Source organism: Camelus dromedarius, chromosome 26 (genome assembly GCF_036321535.1).
Source record: "Camelus dromedarius isolate mCamDro1 chromosome 26, mCamDro1.pat, whole genome shotgun sequence".
Classification (NCBI taxonomy): domain Eukaryota; kingdom Metazoa; phylum Chordata; class Mammalia; order Artiodactyla; family Camelidae; genus Camelus; species Camelus dromedarius.
In genome coordinates, this window is record NC_087461.1 from 10,102,839 (window position 1) to 10,122,899 (window position 20,061).

Below are 20,061 nucleotides of genomic sequence, written 5' to 3' on the forward strand. Positions count from 1 at the left end.
AGTTCGTTTGGGTAAAGAACAAGGAGTGTAATTGCTGGATTATATATTTAGTTTTATAAGAAACTACCAAACTGTTTTCCAAAGTGGCTGAATTGTTTTGCATTTTGACCAGCAGTGAATGAGACTTCCTTTTTCTTTACACCCTCACCAGCCTTTGGTGTTATCAGTGTTGTTTAAATTTGCATTTATCTGTTGACAAGATGTGGAGCACTTTTTCTTACGCTTATTTGTCATTTATATATCTTATTTGATGAGGTTTTTGGCCCTTTAAAAAATCAGGTTGATTGTTTTCTTATGGTTGACTTTCAAGAGTTCTTTATATATTTTGGATAACAGTTTTTTTTTTTTAATCAGGTATGTCTTTGGCATATATTTTCTACCAGTCTATGGCTTATCTTTTCGTTTTCTTTATGGTGTCTTTTGCAGAGTTGAATTTTTTAATTTTAATGAAATCCGGTTTACCGGTTCTTTCTTTTGTGGATTGTCCTTTGGTGTTATAGTTAAAAAGTTATCACCAACTGTTTTCTTCTGTGTTATTTTCTAGGAGTTCTATAGTTTTCTGTTTTACATTTAGGTTTGAGATCCAGTTTGAGTTAATTTTTGGGCAGGGTGTAAGTTCTGTGTCTAGATTCATTTTTGTTGCATGTGGATATCTAGTTCTAATGCCATTTGTTGGAAAGCCTATCTTTGCTTTATTGTATTGCTTTTGTACTTCTTTCACAGAGCAATTGACTTTTTTATTTTTTAGGGTTTTTTGTTTTTTTTTTTAAACTGAAGTAAAGTTGATTTACAATGTTACATTAGTTTCTGGTCAGTTGACTATGTGGGTCTATTTCTGGTCTCTCTATTTGTTCCTTTGATCTAGTTTTTTATTCTTTTGCCAATACTATACTGCAGCTTTATAGTGAATCTGAAATTGAGTAATGTCAGTACTTCAACTTTGTTCTTGTTCTTCAATATTTTGTTTGCTATTTTGCCTCTTTATGTATACTTTAAAATTAGTTTGTCAGTATCCACACACACACAAGATGTCAGAATTTTGAATGAGATTGTATTGAATCTAGATCAGGTTGGGAGGAACTGACAAATTGATGACATTGGCTTCTTGTTTATGAAGTTGGAATATCTTTTCATTTAATTATTATTTAATTTGGTTTATCAAAGTTTTGGTTCGTCATATAGACCTTATACGTATTCTGTTTGGTTTAAACCTAAGTATTTAATTTTGGAGGGTTCTGTTGTAAATATCATTGTATTTTTAATTTCAAATTCCACTTGTTCCTTGCTGGTGTATAGGAAAGCAATTTTCTTTTTTATATTAATCTTATATTCTGCAATCTTCCTATAATCACTTATTAGTTCCAGGAATTATTTTGGTCAGTAATTTTCTACATAGACAATTATGTCATCTTTGAAAAAGGACAGTTTAATTTTGTTCTTCCTAATCAATATATGGCTTACTTTCTTTTCTTGTCTTATTACATAAACTAGGACTTTCAGTATGATATTGAAAAGGAGTGGTGAGAGGAAGAATTCTTGCCTTGTTCTTGATACTAGTGAGAAACCTCCTAGTTTCTCACCATTAAGTATGATGTTAGCTCTAAGTTTTTTGTACATATTCTTTATCAAGTTGAGGAAGTTCCCCTTCTTTTTCTAGTTTACTGAGTGTTTTACTGTAAAGGGGTGTTTGTCAAATGCTTTGTCTGCATCTATTGATATGATGTGTGATCTTTCACCTTTACATCTTGATGTGATGGATTATATTAATTTTTGAATGTTGACTCAGTCTTGTGTCCCTAGGATAAATCCCACTTGATTATGGCATTTAGTTCTTTTTATATATCTTTGGATTTGATTTGCTAATTCTTCGTAGAGAATTTTTACATGTATGATATGAGAGATATTGTTCTGTAGTTTTCTTTCTTGTAATGTCATTATCTGTTTTGATTTTATACTAAAGCTGGCCTCATAGAATGAGTTAGGAAGTATTCTGCTTCTGTTTTCTGGAAGAGGTGATAGAGAACTGGTATAATTTCTTCCTTAAATACTTGGTAGAATTCACCAGGGAACCCTTGGTGCTTTCTGGTTTGTGGGGCAGGTTAAATTATTGATTCAATTTTCTTAATAGATATAGGCCTGGTACAGATTGTCTGTTTCTTTTTGTGTGAATTTTAGCAGCTGTGTCTTTCAAGGAATTGATCCATTTCATCTAGATTTTCAAATTTATGGGCATAGAGTTGTTCATAATATTCCTTGATTATCCTTTAATGTCTGTGAGATCTGTAATTTTGTTCCTTCTTTCATTTCTCATGTTAGTAATTTGAGTCCTCATTTTTCTTAGTTGTCTTGACTAGAGGTTTATGAATTTTCTATATATTTTTAAAGAGCCAGCTTTTGGTTCTGCTGATTTTCCTCTATTGATTTTCTGTTTTCATTTCATTGATTTCTGCTTTAATTGTCATTTTATCTTTTCTTCTACTTGTTTTGATTTAATTTGCTGCTTGCTTTCAGTTTCCTGAAGAAGCTGAGATTACTGATTTAAGGTCTTTTCTAATATAACATTCAATGCTATAAATTTTCCTTTAAGCACTGCTTTTGCTGCATTCCACACATTTTGAAGTTGTGTTTTCATTGTTGTTTAATTAAAATTTTCTCTTGAGCTTTCTCTTTGACTCATTTGTTACGTAGAATTGTGCTGTTTTACCTCCAGGCATTCTGGGATTTTTAGCTATCTTTCTGTTAATTGATTTCTAGTTTAATTTTATTGTGATCTGAGAGCAGACATTATATGATTTCTATTCTTTAGAATTTCTTGAGTTGTGTTTTATGGCTCAAAATGTGTTCTGTCTTGGTGAATATTCCACGTGAGCCTGTAGCCCATAGATGTCGATTGTATCCACTTGATTAATGGTGTGGTTCAGTTCAAGTATGTACTTACTGATTTTCTGCCTACCAGGTCTGTCCATTTCTGGTAGAGGGGTGTTAAAATCTCCAACTATAGGAGTAGATTAATGTATTTCTCCTTGCAGTTCTATCAATTTTTGCTTCATGTATTTTAATGTTATGTTGTTAGGCACATACACATTAAGAATTGTTGTGTAATCTTGTGTTGTGTCACCTTTCTTTTTATATAATGCCACTCTATCCCTGTTAATTTCCTGCTGTGAAGTCAGCTGTGTCTGAAATACAGCTATTTTCACATTGTTTTGATTAGTGCTTACATGGTATATTTTTTTCCATCCTTTGATTTTTTTTTTTAAGTCACTGTGTGTCTCTATATTTAAAGTGGATTTCTTGTAGACAGCCTGTACTTAAGTCTTAATTTTTGATCCCCTCTCAATTTCTGTCTTTTAACTGCTATATTTAGACCATTTATGTTTAGGGTGATGATACAGTTAGGCTACTATCTATCAAATTTGCTACAGTTTTTTATTTGTTGTCCTTGGTCTTTGTTCCTGGTTTTGTCTTCCACATGTTTTCTACCTTTTGTGGTTTTAATTGAATGTTTTATATGATTCTATTTTCTCTTGTTTTCTTAATATACCAGTTATACTTTTTTCCCTTTATGGTTGCCTTTGTGTTTGCAGTGTATCTTTATGGCATATCTAAGTCCACTTTCAACTAACATCTATGCTGTTTCATGGTTGTTACAAGTAACTTATAATTACAAAATATTCCTAATTCCTCCCTCCCATCTTTTCTGTCAGTCCTGTCAGTCATTTCATTTGTACATAAGCATATATATGCATTAGACTTATATATAATCAGATACATTGCTTCTATTACTCTTTTGAACAAACTATCTGTTAGCTCAATTAAGAATAAGAAAAATCATAATTTTTATTTTATCTTCATTGACTCATTCTCTGATGCTCTTCTTTTCTTTATGTAAATCCATGTTTCTGACCTGTTTCATTTTCCTTCTCTCTGAGGAACATTTCATGTTTCTTACAAGGTAAGCCTACTAGCAACAAATTCCCTTGGTTTTTATTCTGAGAAAGTCTTTATTTTTACTTTTGAAGGATAGTTTTGCAGGGTACAGAATTCTAGATTTTTTTTCCTCTCAACACTTTAAATATTTCATATCACTTCCTTCTTGGTTGCATTGTTTCTGAAGAGAAGTCAAACTTAATTCTTTGTTCCTTTATAGGTAAGGCTTTTTCCCCTTCTGGCTTCTTTCAGGTTTTTTTTTTCTTTCTTTCTTTTTTCTTTTATCTTTGCCTTCCTGCAGTTTGAATATAATATGCCTAGGTTTCTTTTTGTTTGTTTAGTTGGTTTTTGGTGTTTATCTTGCTTGGTATTCTCAGAGCTTCCTGGATCTGTCATTTAGTTTCTCACATTAATTCGGGGGAAATTCTTAGTCATTATTGCTTCAAATATTGCATCTGCTCCTTTCTTTTCCTTGTAGTATTCCCCTTGCACCTATGTTACACCTTCTGTAGTTGTCCTGTGGTTCTTGGATATTGTTCTGTGTTAGTTTTTTTTCTCTTTGCATATCATTTTTGGGAGTTTCTATTTTCATATCCTCAGTATATGAATATATATATATATATATTATTTAAGGCACGGGCTTTATTAAGAGCATAATAAATACCTTGGCATATTTCAGAATTGTTCATGTCTGTGTCGCCACCCCCTCCCCAGAAGCATCAGTGTGTTTTTCTTCTGATACTCACTGTCAAGACTTGAGAGAACTCTTGGAGGTAAAACTCAAAGTCTGAGGGAACCCCTATGACTGGGTCCTCCTAGAGTTTTAATCTCTCAGGCTTGTCCACACTGAGCCTTCAGCAACTTGTGAATTACACTTGAGGTTTTCCTACCCTGTTGCTGGAGGTTTCTGCTTGGGTACGCTGTGATTCTCTGTCAGTCTAATTTTGGGGGCAGTGGTTTACCCTGTGACCACATTTCTCTGATGGATCTAAAAAGAGTTATTTATCTTTCAGTTTGTTAGGCCTTTTACTTGTCAGGATGGAATGAAGACTTCAAAGTACCTTACAAGCTGACCAGAATCTAGAATTGCATATAATATGGACATTTAATGCTGCAGACTTTGTTCTAAGCACCACTTATGAATTATGATATGTTGTATGTTCATTTTTACTTACTTGAACTAAAACCTTATGATTTCCTTTTGATTTCTTCTTTGACCGTGGGTTACTTAGAAGTATTGTATTTACTTTTTTAAATAGTTGGAGGTTTTTCACATGTCTTCTTTATTATTGATTTCTCATTTAGTATCTTTGTGTTATATAATTCCTTTAAAAGTTTTAAAGATATTTTTAATGATACAGAGTGTGGATTATCTTGTTCAGTAGTCTGTGCGTTTTTCAGAAGAATGTGTATTTTGCTCTTAATAAATGTAGTTTTTCTATAAATGTCAGTTATCAATTAGGTCACATTGACTTATTTAAGTTCTTTATATCCTTAATTTTTTTGTCTACTTGTCAGTTATTGAGAAAAGAATATGACCCTCTCTTACTGTAACTATGGAGTTTGCTATTCTTTTTATTTTGTCAATTTTTGCTTCATTTATTTTGAAGGTCTCTTATTAGTTGCAGACACATTTAGGATTTTTATATCATCTTGTTGAATAGACATCTTTATCCTGGTAATAGTCCTTGTTCTGAAAGGTACTTTGTCTGATATTAATATTGTGAATACAGCTTTCTTTGGATTAGTTTTAGATTGATATGTCTTCCTCATACTTTTAATATCTTTCTGTATTTATATTTAAAATGGGTTTCTTGTAGACATCATAATATCTTCAGTTTTTTTCTGTTACAATTTCTGCCTTTCAGTTGGCATTTAATATATATATTTTACTTATTGATATGGTTGTATTTAAATGTCATTTGCTAATTTTTAAAAATTGAAGTACAGTCAATTATAATGTGTCAGTTTCTAGTTTACAGGACAGTGTCCCAGTCATGTGCATACATTGCTAATCCTTTTTAATTTGCCCATTATTTCTCATCTTATTTTCTTTCTTTTTCTCATTGAATATTTTTTATGATTCTATTTTGGCTGATTAGTAATAGTTCTTTTATTATTTTATTAGCTGTTTTTAGGGTTTATAGGATATATCTTTAACTTATCAGAGTCTGCCTTCAAGTGATATTATGCCGTTTCACATATTGTATAAGAACCTCGCAGCACAACTTCCATTCCTACCCTTTTGGCTTTGGGCCTGTTTTTGTTATATTTTAAGTTTTACATATTTTATAAACTTCACAGTTAATTATTATTTTTGCTCTAAATCAATTATTAGTTATCTGTTGTCTTTGAAAGAGAAATAATTTTAAAGTCTTTCATGTTTATCCATGTAATTACTGTTTTTAGTGCTCTTAAAGACAACTTTTAGCCCTTACTATGTTGTTAACTGCTGGTGATTAATTCTTTCATCTTTTTTATCTGAAAAGCAATTATCTTGCCTGTGTTTTTGAAAGATATTTTAGCTCGCTATAGAATTCTAAGTTAATAATAGTTCGATAATTTCAGTTTCTTTCAGTACATTGAAGATTTTACTCTTCTGCTCTCTAGCTTGCATCTTTTTCTTGAGAAATCTGTTTTCATCCTTATCCTTGTTTCTTTAGCACATAAGGCACCGTTTTTAGGGACCTTCTGGGTGCTTTTATCATTTTCTCTTTATTGTTGGTTTTTAGTGATAAGCCATTTGATTATGGTATGCAATTCATGGAGTTTTCTTCATGTTTCTTGTACTTGGGGTTAGTACTGCAGGTTTATAGTTTTAATCGACTTTTGTAATTTTCCTGCTGTTATTTCTTTAAAGTATTTTTTCTCCTATTATTATTTTAAGTATTCCCTTTCTGCCTCCCCTCCTGCTCTTTTTTGGGTATTCTAATAACATGTAAATTAGACTGCTTAGTGTTGTTCTACAGCTCACCGACCACCTTCCCACCCCACCAAAAGTAATCATTCTTTCTGTGCTTCATGCTTGATAATTTGTGCTATATTCTAAGAATTGGGCTAATGAAAAATGTGTGACTTTTATGAGAGATTTGAATAGTACATGATTAAAAAAAAAATTTAACTGGCATCACTATGTTTCATCATGTTGGTAGAAGAAACAGCTATCAATTGTTTTCCTTCCTGCCTGCCTCTTTGTCTCCATCATGGATTACAGATTTTTATAGAATAACCTAAGGCAACCATACTTTTAAAAAATAGTAACTGCCATTTCTTTGATTACCTATGATATAGTCATTGTTTAATTCTGAGTCTAATTAAAATTTTTTGTTTGAAATTAGAAATATTTTTTGTTCCTAAATAATACTGCTTAGTAGGCATATGGATATTTTATCTCATCTGAGGATTAATAGTTGTAGTTAGCCACAAAATAAAAGTCAAACATTTTCTGAATGTCTATTTTAGAACATTTATTAAGTTGCCTGTAAATCACAATATATAGATCAAAGTGTTTCTGTACTTCTTTAGAGACTGTCAGTATAACCAGATATCCAATTTTATTTCTGGTGGAAAAGGAAAAAGAAAAAAAAGCAAGGCTGTATTTTACTTAGTTGAGTACCAATTGAAGTAGTTAGTTTGCATTTTATGGTCAATTTATTTGAAAAATACGTATTTTTAAGCACTTACATTGCTCTTAGGGCCGTGTGATGCTTATACTGTGACAGTTATTTAGATTGTGAACCTGAGGAAACAGGTTTGTGATGTTGGGGGCCTGCTCACTGTGTCTTAGCTGCCCCTCATTTTACTTCCTCTGCTCTCTTGATTTTGAGTCAATTGTATGTTTGTAATAGAATTCTACTGTACCATATTATTTAGATAGCATATTAATGAAACAAATGTTTTTAAATTAATTTGCAAACATGGGGTTAAGTTAGAAGTCTCTCTTTGAATAAAATCTATATAGCCTTTTATTCCTTTTCGTTATGTATAATTTTTTTCTTAACTGTTAGAATCTTCAGCTAAAGTTTTTTTTTTTTTTCATTATTAAGAAACCTGTAGTATCTTTTGAAACTTAAAAGGTGTTGAGGTTTTTAAAAAATGAAATGTACGGTTTTATTTAATATGATTTTGTCACTGAAATTTGCTTGCTTTTCTTTCATACCTTTTCTTCCAGATGTCCTATTTTCATTAGATTATGAGCATATTTATTCTTCAGGGGTAAGCAAGGATATTCTATTAAATGACTGGAAAGATTGATTAACCCTAATTTAGATTGATATGTGGAAGCAAATAGCATATTTCTGTTGTTGGTGTTCCATAAAATTTTCTCTCTTTTTCCTTAGACACACAGACAAGGTACTTGACTGAAGTACACCACAACACCACTGTATTTTCTTTAGGTGACTTTCAAACTCCACTAGGGTTAGATGAATGGGATGGAAAACCTCAGGAACAACTCGAGTCACTGGAAAAAAAAAATTTGAAAAGTGAGGTGTCAGGTGTTTTCCAAAGTGAGCTGCCTAGCACGGCAATGGTTCATGTTTCTAAACTAATCCATGAAGTTTAATCAGCTTAAATATGATTGGTTCGTTAAATGGGAGTTAGTTTTCTCTGAAATTTACATTGAAACCTTTGTCCTTATTTGTGGATTATAGTTTTTTACAACAATGATTGGTTTTTTATGAGATAATAATATCCCTTGTATTTGATGATGAAAATTTGTTCTTGGCAGTGAGATGGGAGGCAAGTAGTAGAAAAGTAGTAGTAAAGAATATGGTTGTTAAAACATGTAAAATTTTCTCTTATTCCTTTTTGAGAGGGGTTGACTGATTTATGGAGGTACCAGGGATTGAACCCAAGATCTCTTGCATGCTAAGCATGCACTCTACCACTTGAGCTATACCCTCCCTCTCTTACTCCTTTTTTGAACATTGATTTGCTAAAAATGATTTGCTAGAAATTTGCTAACACAGCTGATTTTTATCATCACTGTCTCATTTTTCAAGTTTTGTATTGAGTGGTGGTTATTTGTGGGAAATTTCAGTTTTGCATGTTTTCAGATTTTTCATTTGTGTTACATCAGAGATTTCGAGTAGATGTATTAGAAAAATACTTATTCATATATTTATTCAACAGAAATTTAGGGCTAGCTGTATTCCAGGCACTTGGTGAATTTAACAATGGCAACAAAAATCCCCAATCCTATGGACCATGCAAACCTTTCATTTCAAAGCATGTTGATTAGTTTACATCTGGCATCACACTTTTCATAGTCATTTAATTTAATTTGTCATTAGTTGCACACACCTTATATTAAAATGATTATTAAGAGCGGGTCTTCTTCTTCTCCTTCTTCTCCTTCTCCTTCTTCTTCTCCTCCTTCTCCTTCTTCTTCTCCTCCTTCTCCTCCTCCTTCTCCTCCTCCTCCTCCCCCTCCTCCTCCCCCTCCCCCTCCCCCTCCTCCTCCTCCTTCTTCTTCCAGTTTTTACCTTGCTTTTTCCCCCTGACATAACTAAATATAGGGGTTGATTGATAATCGCTTTTAGGGTATAAATTGTACTTTTAACTTTTAGGAATCCTACCTGCAAAATGTAACTGTTCCCGCAACTTAATACTTAGAAGAAATGGTTTCTGTTTCAAAGGTTCTAATTCCCTTTTGAAAAGCAGCCTTCACCTGAATTTAAAAAATTCTTGCTCTGACCTGTGCTAGAACCTTATAATCTGATGGATATGGTCCTCTAATGAAATTGTAGTGCCTTACTTCTCTCTGATTGTTGCCTTACTGTGCTAAACACTAAAGCTGATTTTAATTTCATGTATAGAAAGTAGTATATTCTTGTTGAAAATGATATTGCTTTAGAAACCAGTGTTTTCTTTATTGCTTACTGTGTCATGGAATAAATATGACTAATACATATTTTTACTAATTGCTGCAATTTGATGCTCAGCCATACCATAAGTTATCTACATTTTAAAATATTTGCACTCAACCCTAAAATAAACTGTTTTTACATGATTTTCTTAGGCAGGCTGACTTATTTTTATAACTGAAACTATATATTTACCTTACAAATCCAATAATTATTTATTATTAATATGCCATCTTTCTTTTTTTTTTTTTTTCTGTAGCCAAAATGTAATCAGTTCTTTTCCCTTTTACTTCCTTTCTCAATTAAAATGTTAGACTTACACAAGCACTAGCAGCAATTCTATATCTGGATCATTGAAGCGCTTGGAAGATACTGCAGCACGATTTACAAATGCAAATTTCCAGGAAGTCTCTGCGCACACAACTAGTGCAAAAGATGTTTCTGAGGCTAGAGGGTCAGAGGGCAAAGGGAAGAAATCTTCAGCTCACAGCTCAGGTCAAAGGGGAAGAAAGCCTGGTGGAAGAAATCCAGGGACGACTGTGTCAGCAGCTAGTCCTTTCCAGCAAGGTATTAATTACGATGTTTTAGTTAAAATACTTGTTCTTATAGTAGTTAAGTTTTGTAAAATAATTTATTTTTTACCTGTAACTAACAGATAATTGGAGATTATTTTAAGATTAGTTGCTATAGTAAGATTAATTCAAAGTCTAGTATTCCTTCTTAAAATGTTTCTGGGACCTTTGCTTTCTTTTTGTGTTATGATATGGCTTCCAGAGTTGAACTGTAACTTTTTAAATGTTTAAATAGATGTGGAATAAAGTTTAACTTTGGGGAGAAAAACAGTAAAAGCTGGAGTTTTTCTTTCTGTTCTGCTTAATAGAAAAGTCAGTCTTTTTTATAAGTTTTTATTTTATCTTTCGTAGTTAAACACTAAAACTGTTCAAGTATATATTTTTAGTACGGGGAGGAAGTACTCAGTAATTTTTAGGGGAGCTAAATAGTTTTCAGTAACTAATAGTTGTTGATTATTAATGCATTTATTATAAAACTTGAAGTTTAAAGTAGAATTTTGCTCAGCCTATGTATCTTTTGGTTATTATGGCTACTATATGTACAGGATGCCAAGTTGATTTTGAATTTCAGTTAATAAACAAATAATTTTTTAAATATGTCCCATGCATTTATTTGGGATATACTTATACTGAAAAATATTTTGTTGTGTAACTGAAATTCAAAATTAACTAGGTGTGCTATCTTTTAAATATGGCAACTCTTCGTAGAGAACAAAATAACTCACCTAAACTTTGGAATATATTAGCCCCATGTTCAAGGTTTTTACTTTGTGTAATTTTTAATCTGAACATAAATATTTTGAGAAATGTTAAGTGTTGGAGACAAATATATTAGTGAAGTATATAATAAATGCCTCTCTTTCCATTCAGCTCTCCCTTTGTTCCCTAGGAGTAAATGAAGGGAAAAAAGTTGTTCTTTTCTTTACCTTTACCCTGTTCAAGCCCTTTGGTAATAATAAAAATTATATCCAAAATCTACCAGGATGTAATTTTAATATGTATTGCTTAGTCTGCTGACCTCTTATTAAAAAGTATATGCATATATTTTAAACTAAGCTATTTTGGGCTTCAAGATTTTCAAGTCCTAGATTTTTTTTTTCAATCTTATATTACAAAAAATTAGACAAGTAGAAAATAAATAAAATGCCAAATCTGCTATTTTATTTTTAATAAATTTTTATTTGTATTTTTATGCTACTTTGGAAAATAAATGGTAAAACTAATTTTTAATGTAACTTCATTCACATTTTGACTGTGATTGGCAGAAACTCAATTATCTCTTCTCTATAATTAAGCTTATTTTGTACTGTTAAAATTGTATTTTTGAGTTTTTCATTTTATCTTTGAAGTACTAATCCATTTAGAAAACAAAGCTCTCATTTTCTTAAACTTCACAACATTGGAGAATCTTTCCCTGTCTCTGTTAAGATATAGCAGAGAATGTGTTATGTTTTCATATCTGAGGTAATAATCTATAAAATTTTTAAAAGTTGAAATTTAAAGATAGGGCCTTTAGGGTAATTAGGTTTTTTTTCATTGCAAGTAGTATGTGAATTGTATAAAATTTACCTTTAAAATATTGCATATACTGAATGTTTTAAAGTATTCGCCACATGATAGTGAGTTTTTAACACCAGCTGTAAAAACAAAAATATGCAGAAAGAAGACAGATGGTGACAGATCAGAGTGGATAATAAAGAACTTCTTTATAGTTGCTAATTAAGTGGCAAATTGCAGTTATCCTTAAATGATTGATGTAACGTAAATTGCTTCTTAATATGTGTTTTTTATATATAGGTCTGAAAATGCTCACATAGGTACAAATAATTTTGTAAATAAGTAAGACTGATACTTTCTTGAAAGAGTTAAAATTTACAACTATTAATGTTTCTTTAATGAGCCATTTCAGAAGAGCTTAAAATTTAAAAATCAGAACCTCGAGGCTTTAGTTAAAAAGAAATCATTTCTTGCGTGTGAGGAACATCTTTGTAAATGTTTAGTTGCATTTATGTGTAATTACTTAATGAATGTGCTCTGCAATAAAATTTAACAGTTAGGTTGAAATTTCCTTTCTACTGCAACAGAACACATTATTTTGAGCTTTTGTTTCTAAATACATTAGTTAAAAATATGATAGTTTAGTTTTATGAAACACATTAGATGTGTGGTCAAAACTGTAAACACTTGTTACGTCATTTGGCAGGCATGATGAGAGGGTTTGGTGAAGTGGGATGGTGGTCCGAACTGTTGTTTGATTACAGCCATGTTATTTTTTACCAGGTATATAAGAGGTTCTTATATGGCATAATGACACAGTGGGCTACTGGTAGCCTTTAACTGAAGAGTAGTGAGAGAATAAGCAGTTGTGAAAGATTCATGAACAGTGCCTTTCTTATGATTTTACTTTCATAAAGCAGTAGCAGAATGTTAGTGGCTGGACTCTTTATGCAGCTCCGTGGAAGTGTACTGGGAAAATATGAGGTGTATAGATTAGGTTCCGTGTGATCATCATCATTCTGTCAAACCCATGTTTTGCTGGGGTAGATATAGCTGAATGATAACATTCGCCAACATTATCTTGAAGTTAAAACTCAGAACTTACGACTTAAGCAACATCATTTGGTTCTTACTGTATGTTGGGTGCATTTATAATGATCTTCAGTAATTGAAAAAGAAAATTCCCCAAGCCATTCAGAGTTTAGTCATAGTTTTTGCAAAGTCTCCTTGAGACTTCAGTCCTTCCTCAAGCATAAACAGGGCATTGGGGGAGAACTGAGGAATGCTGCCATGGTAAAAGTTAGGTTAAACAAAGCATATCTTATTACATCTTGGTATCTGTGTAAGTAATAGCTTGTAAGTCAATTATTATTCAGTTTAATAACTATAAAATAACAGGCATTTTTATAGATAAATTTATAGATAAATTTGATTTTAGTAGTAACCTTTTAAAAAATCTGGCTTTGTTACATACTGATGTCCTAAGTTTTACAGTTTTTTTCATCCTTTCTTTTTGATGATTGTATCATTTTTACTGCTCATGGGAACTTTCGCATCCAATTTTTTCTTTTCCTACCCCATTTTTTTTTTTCCCCTACTACAGGCAGTTTTTCAGGAACTCCAGGCAGTGTAAAATCATCTTCGGGAAGTTCAGTACAGTCTCCCCAGGATTTCTTGAGCTTTACAGACTCAGATCTGCGTAATGACAGTTACACTCACTCCCAACAGTCATCATCAACCAAAGATGTACATAAAGGAGAGTCTGGAAGCCAGGAAGGGGGGGTAAATAGTTTTAGTTCCATAATTGGTCTTCCTTCAACCTCAGCTGTTATTTCACAGCCTAAAAGCTTTGAAAATTCACCTGGAGATTTGGGTAATTCCAGCCTTCCTACAGCAGGATATAAGCGGGCTCAAACTTCTGGCATAGAAGAAGAAACTGTAAAAGAAAAGAAAAGAAAAGGAAATAAGCAAAGTAAGCATGGGCCTGGTAGACCCAAAGGAAACAAAAATCAAGAGAATGTTTCTCATCTCTCAGTTTCTTCTGCTTCACCAACGTCATCTGTAGCATCAGCTGCAGGAAGTGTAACCAGCTCTAGTCTCCAGAAATCCCCCACGCCGCTCAGGAATGGGAGCGTCCAGAGCCTTAGTGTGGGCTCCTCTCCACTTGGTTCAGGTAGGCGTTGTCCCTTGTTTCCTCCCTTCTTACCAAGCAGATTGATTTTAAGCTATCATTATGGTAATACTGTGAGTTGCTAAGTGACCTTTAATTATCTTAATGGAAAAAAAAAGTGTTAATGATCTTAGAAATACAATTTGGTATTTGGAAAAGATATTTGGCACTAATCCGATGTTACTTTACTAAATATAGACTAAATCATTTATTGGTCATTCATTTCTTATGAAACATCTAGAATTAATTTCCCATTTTTGTGTTTTCTTTCTTTGCATACTATTTTTAAAATCAACTCAGAATTCACATTTAAAGTGTGAGTGGTTTTGCACTGTTTTTGATTGGTATTTGTTTTTGGTCTTCCTTTATCTAAACTTCAATTAGTCTTCATTTTCTCGACAGTTCCTCACACAAAATCTGCTTGAATTAACTCAGTCTGGAATATTTTTCAGTCAGTGACAATTGATTTAAATTTATGAACTTTAAAAATCACATTTTACTTCAGGAGGTACCTGAAATGATTTATATTCTTTTTGTTTTCTTTCTTTTTTTTTTATTCTTTTTTTTCAACTGTTCACCATTTTTTTTTACCATTATCTTTATTATAGTATGAATGAATTTTTAAAAATCTTTTTATATAATTTTTAAAGGTTACACTCCATTTATAGTTATTATAAAATGTTGGCTATATTCCCTGTGAAACATGTCTTAGCATCCAAGTTTGTACCTCCCACCCCTACTCCTCTATTGCCCTTGCCTCCACCACCACCACTAGTTTGTTCTCTATATCTGTGAGTCTGTTTCCTTTTTTGTTATATTCTGTAGTTTGTTGTGTTTTTTAGATTCTACATATAAGTGATATCATACAGTATTGAATGAATTTATGTATATGTTGTTATTCACAACCTTGGAATGCTTCATTTACCTGCACTTTATAGTACAGGCATTATTTCCAATGTTTAAAAATTGTAAGATACATGTTTTTAGGTAGAAAAATGATAAACTATTTAAATGAAGAATGTTCATGTGTATTTTATGAATATAAAATTTTGGGTTCTTTTATAGTTGTGCAGATATTAATTTCAGTAAGTAAACACAAGAAAGGCCATTATAAGAGAGAAAGGAGCATGTGTAAAGGTTAGATGTTTAAAAAATAACTATTAACTACCATTTGTTTTGTGTCAGGGTCTGTTAAGTGCTTTGTATTGTTTTGTTTAATTCTCAGAACAGTTTTATGAAGGGCTATTAATGCCCCTATTTTACAGCTGATAAAACTGAGGCTCAGGTAAAATAAGTTGCCCAAGATTACAAGGCCAGGGATTTCTTTCTCTTTTTATTTCTCATAGCTAGCTTCAATGCCTGTGGTGGACCCGTTTGACAAGTTTTTTTGTTTGTTTCTTTGTTTTTTTTTTGAGAAATGAGTGGAAACTGGAAGGATTGTTTCATTAGTAGCATTACAGATGGTTTAGAGCAATGTTCCTCAGTCTCGGCACCGTTGACATTGTAGTTGGGCTAATTCTCTGTTGTGCAGTGCTGTCCTGTGCCTTGTAGGATGTTTATCAGGATTCCGAGACCGTACCCACTGGATGCCAATAGCACCGAAGATACCATCACCCCTAGTGATAATCAAAAAGTGTTCAGGTTGGGAGGGGGTGGCAGTATTGCCCTTGGTTGAGAAAACATTGTTTTAAGGAAAAAAAATAAATTGTAGTGAGAAGGAAGTTCATTGAAAAGATTTTAATATATTGCACACTTGAATATACATTTTATTTATATATTTCCTTTGAGACCAGAAGAGTTAGCAATTAGCCATTAAACCCAAGTCACCAAAAAATAAATTTAGACAAATTTCCTCAGAAAAAAATTTGGTTCACACCTATTTTCAGCAAGTAGCACAATAATCAGATAAGTAATATCTAGTGACTATTGAAGGTTGTAAGTTTTGGCTTGTAGATTATATTAAACTTTTGTTTGAATTCTTTCCTGCATATACTCTTTTGCGATCTTAAGATGTAGGCACCTGTTTTTTTGAAACTTCAAAAATTAGGACTTTGAAAACATTGAAAATTTTGGAAGAGTTGACAAGCTGTGTTTGTCCTTTTCCATTTTCCTGTTTATCTCAACCACAATAGGAGAGTATATGATTTACTAAAGTGAAAGTTAGGATTTTTTTCATCACAAAAATCAACATCTTGTTATTTTCTCTGAGAAAAATCTGGTATTAGTTAAATGATAAGAGTTGATGGTTTAGCAATAATTCCTTTTCTTTGGACGTGTGCTCTGTCCTTTCAAAGTATATGGTTCCCTGTTTTTAAAAATCTTAGTCTCTAGCTCATTAATAGAATGCTGCCGTACCTTTCTCAGTGAAGATACCTGAAATCTGTTTCAGTGATGGAATTCTTTAGTGGTGATAAATGCTACAAGAGAAAATTCTGGAAAGGCACTCCTTTGGTTGTGACTCTATTCTTACAGATTTCACAGAGATGAGTTATTAATGTGAATAGATCACTTCAGTTGAAGTTTCTTCTGGCTTCTACTGAAATGTGAAGGTATGAAAATTTAGCTTGAGTCTGTATAACTATGAAGAGGATCTTGTTAAATATATCCCTATTTATGTCATCTATTTATGTTGCTGAAGTGAAACTGAGAAGCCTTTACCAGGTAAAATATTTCAATTAGAAATAGAGTGATTCTGTAAACAAATAAGGGAATCATAAAGATAAAATATTAATTCAGTAAACTCATAAGAGTATAGTTACTAATATAGAACTGTAAATATACTTTTAAAATATAATTCACATTTATCTTAATGATTCAGGTTCATGATTTTATATACATTGATTATATTGGGTTATAAATGAAAATCATAAAGGATATTGGATGCTGCTAAATTAAGACCAGGATATACCTTGGAATTTGCTTTCTTAGAAAACCCCTTGATTTTGTTTTGGTCTTTGTGGATCTGAAAATTTGTTGGCCCTATATCATGACTGTGTTTCTATAAAAGTAATATGTCAAAAACCAAAATAGCCATATTCTGGTTTTTTCCCCCATTGAGAATACCCTGCTGTTGTGAGTGTCCTTTGATTATTTTTCAGCACCGTTCCAAACAGCTACCATTTCTCTATAATGTAACACGTCAATCTCTTCAGTAGCCCTAACTTCCTTTTAATATCTGACTCGTATTGCATTTGTTAATGAAGCGTTAAGGTGACAGATTCTCCCACCATGACTCTTTTTCGAGGGTCATCTGGAAAGGACTTAAACTAAACTGGTCTAAATGTTTGATTTTTTTATTTTAAAGCAGTATCTAATGTCAGGCTCTTTTAACAGTACAGTTGTTGGAAGTGAGTGCTGGCTTGCTCTATCTTGCTTTATCTTTCTTCTTCATTTCAAGTTATTCAAAGTGGGCCAGTGATTAGACTTGGCTTCTGAGGTACATATGTGGGTAGATGTGTGAGTAGGGGTTGCCTGGAAGGCTCTGTTGTACATGTGGTTCCTAGAGGTCATGATTTTGCTTAAGTAATATCCAGAGAATTTCCAGATATCTTTCCTTAAAAAAAATTTGGCAATAGTGTTAGCCACAAGGGAATACCAGTTATTTCCAGGATTAGCAGGCCAGGTCTTTTGAGTCACAGCGTTAGTCCTTGTTTTAGCAATCATTTTTTCCTTTGAAATGTCATACAGAGATTTATTTCCCATTTTCCAAGCATATTTTGCTTTTACCCAGTGTTCTTTCGCCTCATGTCACCCTCTGTTCATTCTCTCGTTTGGGTGGAGTAATAGTAAGAGTAATGGCTTATTCATTCATTATCATTATCAAAAATGAAAGGTACAAGGAAGTAAGCTGAGTGTTGTTTAATGAGTTTTATACCATTATGTTTGTCATAATGGAGTTCTGATCAGATATAAACTAAATAATTTTCATAATTAAACTGTAATTTCTAACTGAATATAGCATTCAAATGTTTTTGATACACTTCTCATCTAATGAATTATGTAAAACATACTAGTTTATCACATTGCCTAACTCTACTTCCTCATGGTAGTGAATCCATTTACCCGTAGACATTTGCTATGCAGAGTCATTTGTAAGCACTTAGGTCTTTTCTGCATTCTTTGCACACACGTGTGCACACACATATTCCCACACTGTCCTGTGAAGGTATGTGAGAATTCCATCATGTTTGGTCCTCCTACCCCTCACTTCCCAATTACTGGCTTATAATTTCTATTGCTGCAGTTCTATTTGCCCTTCTCAGCTAGACTTTTAGGTGAATGTTTTCCTATTTTTCTGTTCTTTTCTACCCTTGAGTCACTGGCAACTTTGCTGATTTCCTTTCTCCTCCTTCCCAACAGAAATTTCCATGCAGTATCGGCATGATGGAGCTTGTCCAACAACTAGTAAGTTGTCGAACTGGGTTGGTAACCCAGACTTTTTGATTCCTACTCTAGTGCTTTTTCTAGTAAATTGTGCCACCTCTGAACCTTTAAATTTTAATTTTCTTAAATGTAGTTGGTTCTTAATTGAATAGATTTCTTTCTTCTACAAAGATAGCGTAATTTGCTGCTTTGTCTTGTCTTCAGGGTCCATATTACAGTCAGATTGTGACCAAATTTTGATGATTGCTGGCCTTTTAACATGATGCTTCCATTGCAGAATTGCGATTTCTGTTTTCTAATGAAGTAATATTTTCAGTGTTTTGGTTTTCACTAATCTTAATGTTAATATTTTTACATTGCTGTTAGAAGCTTTTTTGCTTAGACCTCTCCATTTGTTGAGACTATTATATTAAAGTCTAGGAAATGAGAACGTTTGATCAGATTAGGTGATAAAGTGAGGTTTTTCATTATAATATGTATTACTAAGTATGACCAAAGGTGGATTTACCTATACAGAATTGTATCTTACAGATACTGATTTTCAGCAAGAAAGACATTACATGGACTGCAAAATGTCTTTTTAGAGTAATTTTACATACATATTTATGACTAAGGAAATTTGTCATCATTATGACAATATATCTGACATATTTAATTTAGTAGGTAATATATTGGCAGATGAAGTGCAATATTTAGAAATTTATAACGTGTAAAAATTGAGCCACGCTTGAAGTTTTAATGATTTAAGCAATGATACATGATAGACTTATTGAGATTTTATTATACTGATTCGGTCTATGCCTGTGTATTTCTTTTTGTGTGTTTGAGAATGATCTTAACCTGAAGTCCTTTTTTCCTTACTTAAAAGCTTTCTCAGAGTTGCTGAATGCAATACACAATGGTAAGTTTTATTAGACTCTTCTCTGGTGGTTCATTTATTACAAAGGTTTCCTTTTACAGAAAATCCCATTTGAAAGCTTGCATGTTCTATTGATGAGATGAAATCCAGCTCTGGGTCAGTTGTTCAGCACTTTAGTGAAAATTTGCCTACAGGAGAGTAGTAGGTCAATATAGTTCATCAGTTGGGCTTTTATTGTCTCTTTGTAAGACAGAATGGTGATAGTGTTGTTTTAACTTTGTTAAAGTCTTTTCTCTTTTTTTGCAAATGGTTTTTTCACGTTCTTTTGAGCTCTCTCTTCCCAGTGCAGTTAGTAATTGGTACTTACGTCAGGAATTTGCTGTTTTCTTCCACAACAGGGAACTTGAATCTTATTTTTGGAATAAAAAAAAAAATAACGTATGGAGTACTTTTTTTCTACCTCTCTATCCATTTGGTGAATAAACAGAAGATAGCCTTTTATGTTATGCATAATTTGGGACCAGATTTTTATAGGGAAGTTGCACCTTCTGCTACTCTAGGATTGGGTTCTGAAATCAGGATTTAAGGCAAATGCTATCATTTTTTAACTTTTAAGATATAATGAAGATTATTTTTGCAAAAATGAGAGTTTCTTCAGTTCGAAAAACTTTTCTTAGGTCTCTGGTGTCCAAAAAAACCTCTTATGAATGTAGTGTCATCTTTGTTGATTTTCTTTTTTAGTTATTAACTGACATATCTCTTATTTGTTCAAGATCGTTTGTA

The 20,061-nt window shown here is 32.4% G+C and overlaps 1 protein-coding gene across 15 annotated transcripts in view; it reads left to right on the top strand.

Annotated features, from left to right (window-relative positions):
- MLLT10 (MLLT10 histone lysine methyltransferase DOT1L cofactor) overlaps positions 1-20,061 on the top strand; it is a 161,266-nt gene that overhangs the window by 94,878 nt on the left and 46,327 nt on the right. For 12 of the 15 annotated variants that reach the window (XR_010377934.1, XM_064479374.1, XM_064479376.1 and 9 more), the window contains 4 exons: positions 10,112-10,364; positions 13,470-14,039; positions 18,396-18,440; positions 19,288-19,320. Coding sequence is in view for 14 of the 15 variants with exons in the window: in XM_064479374.1 (XP_064335444.1) it covers positions 10,112-10,364; positions 13,470-14,039; positions 18,396-18,440; positions 19,288-19,320 (901 nt within the window). In the remaining variant the exon portion in view is untranslated. The remainder of the gene's footprint in view (positions 1-10,111; positions 10,365-13,469; positions 14,040-18,395; positions 18,441-19,287; positions 19,321-20,061) is intronic. The other 3 variants (XM_064479377.1, XM_064479379.1, XM_064479383.1) reach the window with 2 other exon arrangements.